The sequence below is a fragment of the Dipodomys spectabilis genome, unplaced genomic scaffold (assembly GCF_019054845.1).
Source record: "Dipodomys spectabilis isolate Male_0828 unplaced genomic scaffold, ASM1905484v1 ptg000002l, whole genome shotgun sequence".
NCBI lineage: Eukaryota > Metazoa > Chordata > Mammalia > Rodentia > Heteromyidae > Dipodomys > Dipodomys spectabilis.
In genome coordinates, this window is record NW_024870679.1 from 44,731,570 (window position 1) to 44,743,695 (window position 12,126).

The 12,126-nt window shown below is 47.0% G+C and overlaps 1 protein-coding gene across 1 annotated transcript in view; it reads right to left on the reverse strand.

Moving 5' to 3' along the window:
* The window catches only part of Grik3 (glutamate ionotropic receptor kainate type subunit 3), a 210,013-nt gene that overhangs the window by 20,280 nt on the left and 177,607 nt on the right, over positions 1-12,126 (reverse strand). The window contains exon 11 of the mRNA XM_042680904.1: positions 1,641-1,864. Within this exon, the coding sequence (XP_042536838.1) occupies positions 1,641-1,864 (224 nt within the window). The remainder of the gene's footprint in view (positions 1-1,640; positions 1,865-12,126) is intronic.

Consider the following 12,126-nt stretch of genomic DNA (forward strand, 5'->3'; position numbering starts at 1 on the left):
AGGTCTTATCCAACTCTGCAAAGGACAAGATTTCTGACGGGACAATGGCCTACATTCTCTGAGCCTCAGTTTCTGCCTCTGTGAATGGATAGAATTACACCCACCTCACAGGACTGCTTGTTGTGTGGGTACACCACAACTATATGATGATGCTTTTCTCAGATCTGTGGCCAAGACCTTCAACACTCTCTTCTCTCTGCAGGTATTCCATAACATTCCAGCCACTATAGAAATCCCCTCTTCCCAGACCAGCCTTGGCAAGAGGACACCTACCTTCCTACTCAGGGGAGAGGGGCTGCAATGCAGGCCTGGCTTCCTGCAGCGGATGGAAGGCCATTATATTGGAGGGGGAAGGGATGTGCATCAAACAGACAGAACTAAAGCTGGAAATGCTCAGTCACAGAGGGGTGGGCCTCTAAGAGGTCGGCTGGAGCCACTAAAATTACAGTGAGAGCGCCGGAGAGTGGCTCCTGGCTTTCAAAGGCTTGTTAGACCATTAGAGACAAGAGGTGTAATGAAGGCCTCTCTGTGGCAGGCTAGGCTGCTGGCTGGGCTGGCTGGGCAGGGCAGCCGTGGCCTCCACAGCACTGGGCCTCAGCAACAAAGGATAGGGAGGTAAGGGCAATTTTGTTTCTCATATCTTTCCCTTTGGTCCCTCTCTCTGTGTGGGAGGAGGGAGTGAATGGAGCAGAGGATGGGGGGTGGGCTTTTAAAGAAGGCCCTGGAGGGGTAGGGAAGGCTGAAACACTAAGCCCTTGAATCTCAAATTGCCTCTCTCTGGAGAAGTCTCTCTTTGCACCATGTTATAATTTAGAGGTAGAAAGAAACAGGGCAGGGGCCACACTGGGGCTTGGGGGGGGGGGGAGAGGGTGGGGGGGAGAGGGGAGAGGGCAGAGGGCTTAGCTAGGAGGGATAAGAAATCCGGGTCATATAGCCACCAGCTTGGGGCAAGGGTAGAGCAGTGCTCAGGGAGTAGGGATCATCTAAAACACTAGATGACCCAAGTTCAGTATTACTGCTTGTTTGACCTTTCTGAGCCTCATGAGATGTAAATGAGGTAATGGCTGGAGAGGGCAGAGAACAGTGTTTGGCAAACACCAGATGTTCATTAAACATGATCTAAGTCTGTTCCCTCATGACCTCCTCCTGTCACCTACAAGCAAGGTCACACTGTCTATGTTGTGTGAACAGCCACGTATGCAAGTGGCATGGCTAGCACACATCTCAGGCAAACAGTTGTGGACGTGCCAGGTTCCTGCATGTGGCTTGTGTGGCACATTTCCTCCTACTGGTGTGGACTATATAGACACAGCCTGTTTTCAAGGCCATACAATGCCCCTGAGTCTGCTGTGCCAGGTGCCTTGCCCAGCTGCTGCAGCTTTGGGCAATGCTGATCTCTTCCAGTCTAGGACATATGTCTGCCACATGTCAAGAAGCATCAGCACAGACCAGAGGAAGAGGAGGCGATTCCTGAGGGTATGAAGGGATCTGAGCCTCCTTCTGAACACCAGGGAGGGAGAGAGCAGCAGGAGCAGAAGCAGGAGCAGGTAAGTCTGCACCTAGGGCTGAGGGTGTGGGACTTGGCTGGCTCCCTAAACCTTTCAACTCAGGCCCAAGTTCTGGCCTGGGCATTGCCTTACCTGGCAATGACGAAGAGGACACAGCTGACACCCAGGTAGGCGAGGAGCACATACATCCAGATATCTGGGGACAGAGGGTTGAGGAAGGAGAAGACGCTGGGGTTGGTGCCATTGGGCTTTCGGTACAGGATGCTCACACCGAGTGTCATGAAGGGCTTAGAGAAGTCGATGGCCTTCTCTCGGACATGGGTGATGGTCAGGGGAGCCACGGCCAGATCTGCCTTCTGAAATAGAAAGATGGACAGGCAATGAGCAAAAGCCTCAGACTATAGGCACCAGAGCAACTGGTCTTGTAGGAAGGCCAAAGAGGGAGTAAAGTGGCATCAGAGTCCAAGGCCACTTAGTTACTCTTCGCTTGCAACATTTACTGGTGGCTGTGCCACACCCAGGGTGCAGAGAGACAGGCGTGAATTCCATTTGACCTTTGTTCTCTAAGAGCTCATGGCCTTGAGGAGGAGGACAGTGACATAACCATGCAGAGAATGGGACCCTATTAAGGCTGTCACCCAAGTGATCTCTTCTCAAGATGGTGACATATCAAAATGAAGACAGTTCAGCAACCTATGAACATTTAAAAATAGCTCATGTTCTTTACTTGTGTCTTTCAAACGTCGTGAGGAGAAGCAGAATCTACAACAACCTGCATTTAAATCTGCTTTTCTCTTATCTGCTTTTCAAGTGCTTCACCCTGTCTGGTTAGAGTATGTATCCTCCCATCCACCTATAAGCTGCTTGGACAAAGATAATCACCTCCTTGGAGAGTATGGAACTGAACAGGCAAGTCCTGGGCCTCATTAGCAGGAGGCAGCACAGAGGAGAAAGGCATATAGGGATGCTCAAATGTTAATAAGGTTTATTCTAACATTTTTGTTGTTGTTGCTTTTGTCATTGTTGTTGTTCTGGTAGCACTGGGAGGTTTGAACTCAGTGCCAGGACTCTACCACTTGAGCCATACCACAAATCCTTTTTTACTTTAGTTATTTTTAGATAAGGCCTTGTGTTTTTGCACAAGTCAGGCTTCAGATCTAGATCCTCCTATTTATTCGTTCCATGTAGCTGGGATTACAGGTATGTTCCACCATACTCAGCTTGTTTTTTTTTTCTTTTTTTTTAAAAATTATTTTCTTTTTGTGTGTACCAGTATCAATATCAGAACTCAAAGCCTCATGTTCTTTGTTTGGCTTGTTTGCTCATAGCTGGCACTCTACCGCTTGCGACATGCTTCCAACCTGGTGTTTGCTGCTTAATTGGAAATGAAGTCTCAAAGATTTTTCTACTGGGGCTAGCATTGAACCAAACACTCCAGATCTCAGCCTCCAGAGTAGCTAGTGTTATAAGCATGAGATAATAGCACCTAGTTCCTTTAATAAGAAGAATAAAGTTCTTTCTTTGGCCTGAGTATTTTCTGATTAAAAATTTAAATCACTCCTTACAATATTTCCTTTCCAGCCTACTCCAGTGCTCTTCTACATGAGGCCCTCATTAAACCGCTTCCTATTTCCCATATCCCTTTCTTTACCTCCACACTTGGCTACCCCATGCTCTATTTAGAACACCCTCTTACTATTGTCTAATGCTTGCCACCATCCACATTCCTTTGCACAACAGCCTCCTGTACTAAATGCCCACAAAGCTCACTGTGTGCATTAAGACCTGCACTTGCTGTCTATGTGCAGTCCTTTCTGCTCCCATGAGTCCCATGGCTCATCTGCTTATTTGCTCTTGGGTTCCTTGGCATGGCTGGAGCTGAGGCCAGTCTACTGCTCTCTTCTAACCCCCAAGATTCCCCTAGTATCTGGAATATTTGCTAATCACATTCCCTTGTGAGGGGCTACTCCTTGGGCTCCAGTGGGAAATTATACCTCAAACATGAACATATTTATATCTTTATTTAATTCCTCCAGTGACTGATAGTCACTTCAGCTCACTGTTTTGTAGGGTAAGACTATCATTACTACCTTACTGGGTCTTGTTTCATTTTAAAACAAAAGTCACTATGTATCCCAGGCTGACCTTGAATTCATGATCCTCCTGTCAGCCTCTACTATGCCCAGCTTTACATAAGCTTTCCTTCCTTCCTTCCTCCCATCACTACTTTATGAGAGCCCCCAGGCACTAGGGATACAGAGCTGGCCCTAAGTGAGCTGGCTTCTATACTCGTGGCACTGATGGTACAGTAGGGGCAATGGACCTTAGTTGAAATATTTAGCAAATGACAGCTGTGTACAGAAGTGCTGATTGCACTTAGAGTAGGCACTAGCACTCTAGTCAAAATCAGACAGGGAGGTAAGGGTTTGTATGGGTAGAACCCCAGTCTCTAGACTGCTCAGTGGGTACCCTATGCAGGGGAAACTGGGAACTCTGATGTTGCTCACCCCAGTGTTTCTCAGTCACAGCCCCCACATCCTTCACAGAGCCCAGAGATTTGGTGAGCTTCAGAACCCTGGAAAGACAGGAGGAGGAGCCTATCACAAAGGATCTTCAGATGAGGCCTTCCTTTTGCAAATTTCCAAATGTATGAGTTGGCATTTGCCTGACTTTGAAGACAGAGGAGGAAGGAACAGGGCAGCAGCTGTCACCCAGCTCTCTCAATTCAGACTGTGGGGAAGGAAAGCCACGGAAGGGGAGAGAGCTCTCAGGCAAGGTGCAGAGTGGCTATTATGCATTTGCTCAAGGACTGCTGAGCCCAGACCCTGGCCCTGCCTTAGTTACAGCAATGAGGAAGAGAGCCAGTCCATGTCCTCTTGGGGTGTCAGTTCACATGGTCCTCTGTTGGGAGTGCAGTAGACACGATTCCTGGGGACTGGTGGTACTGAGGGCAGCACCCTGGAAGGTCTTTCTAAGTCTCCTTAAGTTCTGAGACCTTCTATAATATTTGGCATGACAAGGATAAAGTGAGCCTTTGGTTCTAGAACTTGGACTCTCAGAGCCCTGTCTCTTCGAAGTACATTGTGTCAGGAGGCTCTCTCTGTTCTGACCCCAAAGTTATTATCATCTGTAGGAATGTACTTGAACTGTTCTCTGGACAAAAGCTCCAAGGCAATGCTCAAGAAAGGCAATGCTCAAGAATCTTCCTTAAACTTTTAATTACAAGTTGGATGATATCATAGTGTTTGTAGGCAATACTTATTTTACCAGATGTTCCAGACACTGGTGAGGAAGCCAGGTACAGGGCCCCAGGCCCCCCTTGTTCCCCAGACGCTCTGAGGGTCTGTGGAATCTCCCTGCCATTCTTTCTAACAGGGTTAAGAGGCAGAGGCATCCATGATGTTCTGTGCCTGCGGCAGCAAGATAATTGGCCGATGCGACCTTCACTGGGAGTTTGGATGTGTGTCCTCCCTTGGGGTTCAGAAAGGCTGGTATTCTCCACTTCATTTTTTGGTTTAGGCAGAAAATACTACATTTCAACTGTTGGTAACGATTTCCCCTGAAAAAGGCATTATTTTGTCCAACTTCCCTTGAAAGATCGGAACAGATGTCAAGTCTTTGCTGTTTCAGTTCATTACTCAGAATGAAAGGCCTAGTCTTGGCGGCCCTTCCCACTCATGCAAGTTTCTTCCAGGGTGATTCATGAAATCACAGGCTGTCAGAGCTGGACGAGACACCTTTGGGAACATCTATTCCAAGCCCATATTTTTTTTTTTCTGTAGAAGGAAACTGAGGCTTGGAGAAGCTCCTTGGTCTTCACTTTCAAATGACAGAAATCATTTCTTTGAACAAAACCAACACTATGGTCTGTCCTGTACTTTCATTGGTCTCTGGAGGGATTTATTGGCCTCTCCTGCCTTGCTAAAGACCATTCCGTACATTTTTTTTAACCTGTGGACCAGACAGGAAACTTTCCTAGAACAGCATTTCATTCCCATAAACAGCTTGCCACTTACCAAGAATCTCCTAAGATGCATCTGGCACCTTCCACTCTCACATGAAGCCATTTGGCCTCATCTGCATTGTCAGAACCCAGTTCTCAGCAGAAGTAATAGCAAGGAGTATTTACTGAGGGCCTGGAGGTATGGCTCAGTGGTAGAGCACTGGCTTAGTATACACAAGGCTCTAGGTTCAATCCCCAGTACTGCCAAAAAAATCAACAAACAAAAAAACCCCAACAGAGGAAAAACATACTCAGATTTAGCTTTGTATTTTAGCACTCAGTATCCAGCTATCCTGGTTTCAGTCTGGATCCTGACCTATACCCCAGCATAAATCCAGGGCTACCTCCTACCAGGTTCTAAGAATGGAGTTGGGACCATGATCATTCTGGCAACTTATCATTGATTAGCCTTCTCTTGGGACAAGTGGTCCTGGTCAGAGACTAAGATCTATCTCCTGAGCCCTAGCTTGCTCCTTGAGTCTGGTGTCCCATTGGCATCTTGGAGGCACAATGCTTCTTGAGTGATCAAACATGGTCTTCATGAAATGCCTTATTTCTATGGTCTTCCCCTTGGTTAGGAATCCCAAGGGTGCCTTCCTGTCCTGCTCAAATGGTAAAATCTGTGATCACTACTGGATGCTCCTACATGTCAAGAAACATGAGATGTGTTTCGTGTATTGCCTCATGCCAATCTCCCAGAGTCCTAAGGGGTGGTAAACATCAGTACAGAGGCTTCATACAGAGGCTTCATCAGTCTAAAAGGATAAAGGCAAAGGGTCAAAACAATATTTGGACTCCATTAGAATCAGTATATGGACTCAATTCACAGTGACCTCAAAATCCAACATGTTACCACTCAATCATATGCACTATGTATAGTTGGTTAAATTGGGTACTTGGTCCTAATTACATTCAAATCTGAACTATTAGTACCTGTGGGTGTGACTTAATTTGGAGTAAGGTTTTTGAAGATGTCATTAGTTAAAATGCATTGTACTTATAAGAAGAGAGGGGCAAAGATATACACAGAGAAAGCCATGTGATGATGGAGGCAAAGATTGATATAATGCAGATGAAGGCTAAAGACTATGAAGGACTGTTGTTCATACTAAAAACTGGGAAAGGCAGGGAACAGTCCTCCTTCTGAGCTACCACAAGGAACTGACCCCATTGACATCTTTGGTTCTGGCCTCCAGAGCCAGGAAGAGTAAACACTGCTGCACCTTATTTTATTTTATTTTTTTGCTGGTCCTAGACCTTGAACTCAGCCTGAGAGCTATCCCTAAGTTCCTTTTCCTCAAGACGAGCATTCTTCCACATGGCCTACAGCACCACTTTCAGCTTTTTCTGTGATTAATTGGAGGTAAGAGTCTCATGGACTTTCTTGCTTGGCTGGCTTTGAACAGCAATCCTCACATGTCTTGAATAGCTAGGATTATAGGTGTGAGCCACCAGTACCTGGCTACTGTTGCTCTTTTAAGCCACCAGGTTTGCTGCCATTTGTCATGGCAGCCTTAGGAAATACACTTGCATGCAGCTCATTCTCTGTGCAGGATGCATGCATTGCTTTCTACTTCCTGCTACCAGCCCCACCCTGGTACCTGCTCTGTTCTGACAGCAGAGCTTATGACTGCTTGGCCCATTCCTGAACCCAGCCCTGAATTCCCAGAGACTTGAGCTTCACTCTTACTCCTGACCCAGGTTGCCACTGGGGCCTCTCCAGCATACCTTTTGCATTGTTTGGTGGAGCTTGGGAGTCACCTTCCAGATCCCTCTCTCATCTCCACAGTGCCCAAGAAATCCAATTTCGTTCCTGTCACTCACAAAAGACTTGTCTCCGGCTCTTTATGTGACTTCCTGCTTATATCTCTGCTATGGGGTGTTATGGCTTGGGTATGAAGTCTCCCTCCAAAGCCTCATGTGTTAAAAGATTTGGTTCCCAGTTGGTGGACCCAATTTTTGGGGATGATTGAACCACATGGGCTGTGCCATCATCAATGGATTAATCTACTGGTGGATTCATACATTTTTTTCTTATTTATTAGTTTATATTAATTGCACAAGGTGACATTTTTAATACATTTATATAATGTACATTGCTCACAGTCCTCTACCCAGTACCCATTTCTCCCCTTGGTCTCCTTCCTCTTCCCCAGAAGACCCCTTCTCCTTTCATGTCTGTTTTTAAAATCTAGAATCTGCATAGGAGAGAATAATGGAAGGAGTGATATTGATCAAGATGCTCTATGCTCATAAACTGACATGTTGATTTGAAATTCCTTTGTACAACTATTCAAAGATAATAAAAAAAAGAATGAATTCTCAATTTGATGATGTTATTGGGAGGTGACAGAAGAAGTGAGTCACTGGAAGTATATCTTTGAAGGATATGTTATCCCTGGTTCTTTCCCTGTCTCTTTCTCTCTCTGCTTCCAGGCTGCCATGATGTTAGTAGCCTCCTCTGCCACACACACCTGTTGCCATTATATTCTACTTCACCCTGGGCAATGGGGCTGGGAAACCATGGACAGAAACCTCGGAAACTACAAGCCAAATTATATCCTTCTTCCTTTCAACTGTTTCTCCTGGGAATCTATCACAGAGCTTGATCAACACCTGGGACATCTGTGGAATTTACTGCTCACCTATTTCCCCCCAAGAAGTGTTTCTCTAGCTAGATCCTTCCCCGCCACACTTAAAGAAAGATCACGCTTCTTGAAGGGCCCTGGACATTAACCTGACAAACCAACATTTGGAACCACCCACACATCTGACTAGAGGAGCAACAGGTTTGAGTAGATTCATAGCTGTCTACTGACAGGTCAACTTCTAACTCCTGTGTTTCACCTGTCAGCGTCTGGAGCTGATGGCAGGCTCCCTGGTTGACAGCGCAATGATGTGTGTGCCTTTCCCAGGCCTGGGGAACCGCCTATTTGAGTCCCAGCAGACTCTCGCCTGTGCTGCTGTCTTTCACAAATGATGGCAGGTTCTCCCTGCTTCATATCCCCTTGGACCCAGGATGGATGCACCACAGGCTCCATTTTTCCAACAACCCCATAGATCTCTGGCAGTAGTATCAGCTCAGACAGGACAGGGCCTGCCCTAGTACAGCCCAAGGGGGTTAGAGTTGGAAAGCCTCTGTCCCATACCACCCCTACCACCAAATAGACTCTGTCCTGATTATGTGTTCCAACAGCTGCTATAGTGCTCCTTGGTGCTCTGATCCCAACGGAATTTTTATTTTCAAGTCACTATTTAATGTCTTGTTTCCCTGACAGTACATAAATTCCAGGAGGACTGGGTTTAAGTTGTGTTTCCCGCACAGATGTACCTCATGGGATCAGCACAAAGCCTGACATAAAGTAGGGGCTTAATAAAATTTTATTGGAAAAATGAGTATCAGAATGTCCCGCAGGGTCCTGCTTTGCTCTTCCCCAGCCTACTGCTCAGCACCCTGTTTGCCCTGAAGCCAAACTGTCTCTGACAGTTGATCTGACTGTCTCCCACTGCTGTGCCCTGATCCTAATGGGTCAACCTAATGTTCACTACTGTCTTCCTTCTGCCGGCCAGTGGTTCTCCAGCATTGGCATTTCACCTCAGGTAGGTTCCTGGTGACATCTTCCGTTCCATGTGTCTCCTTAGCCACTGTCCTGAATAGCCATCTTTGAAATCTATCTGCTTTCCTGCCCAGAATATGCCCTTCTCCATCCAGAGCTCTGCTCCACTTTCAGTGAACTCCCAGCCTGCTCAGCACGAGAGAACACATTTGAGTAGAGTAAGTATGCTTGCAAACATGACTTAGGACCATTGCATGTGGACCAGAACCAGTACCTGCTTCCTGGTTGAGAGGAAGGTGATACACTGGCATAGAGCAATGGATATGGGTCTCTGATACCAGCTTCTCCCATCACGGCTGGAGGCTGGGAGATCAGAGTTCATAGCCTCAAGGCCATGACAGGTGTTAGGGTATAGCTTTCCAAGTCCATACCTTCCGTACCCAACCCTCATTATCATTTTCTACAGACTGCTAGGGAATTAGAAATGAACTGATGCCCTCTGGATCTCTGATTGCTGGCCAAGGGTACAGGGGATGGTCACCCCCTGCCTCTTTAAAGTCTTCATGACCTTCCTCCAGGGTTTCCTGGGATGGAATACACTGATTCTCCACTGTTCCACAAGACCTGCTAGGATCCAAGTCTTCTACCCAGTCTCATTCTTCCTTAGCAATGCTCACCCTGGCTGAATAGTTACACCATCCCTATGTGCCTAGTTTATAACTGGTTTCCTCCACTAGAATGCAAGCTCCTTAGGCTCAGAGAAGCAATACTGCTTGTTTTAGTCACACCTCTGCTTCCACAGCACCTTGCATGGGGTTGCACTTGACCAGTTTACAATAACAGGGAAGATTTCAGAGAGGTGGCCCAGTAAGCTCCCTGCCCAGGAGTGGCACATACTCATCTCAGGAGTATACTGAGTTGTGGATGGTACATGCTGGTGAACCTCTTGTCAGCTGCTAATCTTGACAATGAGCATTATGGCCATTGGAGACTTTAGAACACAGCATACCCAACAGTCCACATGTTATCTGACTAGATGGGGAACAGGTGCTGGAAGGTTCCTGCATCAGCTGGTAGGTACTATACCTGTAGTGAAGGTGCAGGCCTCCTAGGCTGAGAGATACCTGGTAGCTAGAAAGGGTAAGCTTTCCTCCCCTAGACTTCAGAGAGCTTCCCTATTTCTGAGACCTGGCTGGGAGAGCACTGGGCATTTCACTAGGCTGGTCTCTGCTTGAGGAGTTTGGTGGAGCTCACCTGGAGGCCCAAGGCCATGACTGGTGTTGGGGTGCAACTTTCTAAGTCCATACCCTCCTTATCCAACCCTCGTTACCATTTTCTACAGACTAGCAGGGAACTAGAAATGAATGGATGTCTCCCTGGATCTCTAATTGCTGCCGGGGGTCCCACATCTTGCCTGTAACCCTTACTTGCTTATTTGACCCTCATCAGATGCATGCTGGCAATACCCTAACCTTTTATGGTGTTCCCCAGTCCTTGCTCTGTTTCCCTTACCAATGTCTTTGTAGTTCATTTATTTTCTTTGCCCTCTACTGCTCTGTCCATCCAGCATGCCGACTTGCCCTAGGTGAGCTCTCAGCATCCTTGATTCCAAATATGCTTTCCAAAAACAAGGTACACAGGCCAGAATGAGGGGCTGGTTCCTGGCTGGAAGACGGGGACCTGGTGAATCTCCTGGGTGGCCTTGACACCAGACACTCCCCTCACACCTTTGGATGTGAAGTCAACTATTTATGACCCTATTGCCATGCCCTTATTCATGGTGTGAAAGCCAATGCTCATTCATTGTATCGCTCCCTCACCAATACCTTCTCTCTGTGTGTTCAGCCCCATGCCAAATGCTGGCAATAGCCAACTTCCCTTCTTCAGTTATTTGTTGTCTGGAAGAAGAGTCAGGCAGAGGAAACGGGCACTTCCAGCTGTGCCATCATCTCTGGTCTACACTCAGGGTTATAAGAGAGCAGAGGGGGCATGTGAGAAGGTTACTTCTTCACCAAGGAAGGGCTGATATGCAAAGTCTATCTATGACCATTTCTTGTCACCATCTTTGCCCAAGCCAATCTTATAGGCCACGGAAAACTCCTTAGCAAACCTCCATACAGCCACTAACCACTAGCCTAGCCTCTGGTGACCTGTTGCCTCATGTGCTCCTGATCCTCCTTTGCTTCCGATCTTGCCAGGGCTAGACATCCTGCAGATACCTCCCTTCTATGCCTTCTGGGTAGTGCCCCCGGGCCTTACCTCTTCTCCCCTTGAGAGGACTCCCCCCATCATCCAGGATGGGCTCTGTGGGCTCTGCTGATTCCTGCATGCCAGCCTCCCACTCCAAAGGTTCTTTTATTAGCCCCATTTTACAGATGTAGAAATATAGGCCAGAGAGGTTGTATAACTTTCTCATTGTCAGCTGAAATGTGCCGGACTAGGTATCTGAATCCATTTCGATTGGATTCCAGAGTCGTCAGAACACATGGGCATAATAATAGGCAGGGAGTAGAAGACAGCTGAGAGGAGAATGAGAATGAGCAGGCAGCATCAATGGAGAGATGGATGATGGATGCAGTAATCACCACTGTGTCTAATCACGTTTGCTGTTCCTGTGTTCCAGGTGACTCCGGGAAGGTATGTCTGTTGGCAGGAGGAAAGGGGGTGCATCCTTCAGGAACCCCATCTTCCTCTACAACCCTGGGTTCTTGCAAGGCCATGTACAATGGACAGAGGCCAGCAGAGAGTCAAGGAAGGACATTTTAAATCCTGCCTGGGCGCAGGCAGCACTCAGGGTATCAAAATGGGCCTCAGGAGGCAGACACTTACAAAGGTGAATATTCATCATGTTTTATACCTACATTCAGATCCTTAATAAGGAAGTAATAATATTGCCAAGTCTTTACCATGCTTTCTATGAGCTAGTGAGGAGACTAATTATCTGACGACACTAATAAATGGTTATGATGTTATTAAAAATGGCACCAAGCTAGGATTAATAGGCTCATCAATTGTAAGGAATCAGGTTTAACAAGGTCCCCTGCATGTCCCATCAGGG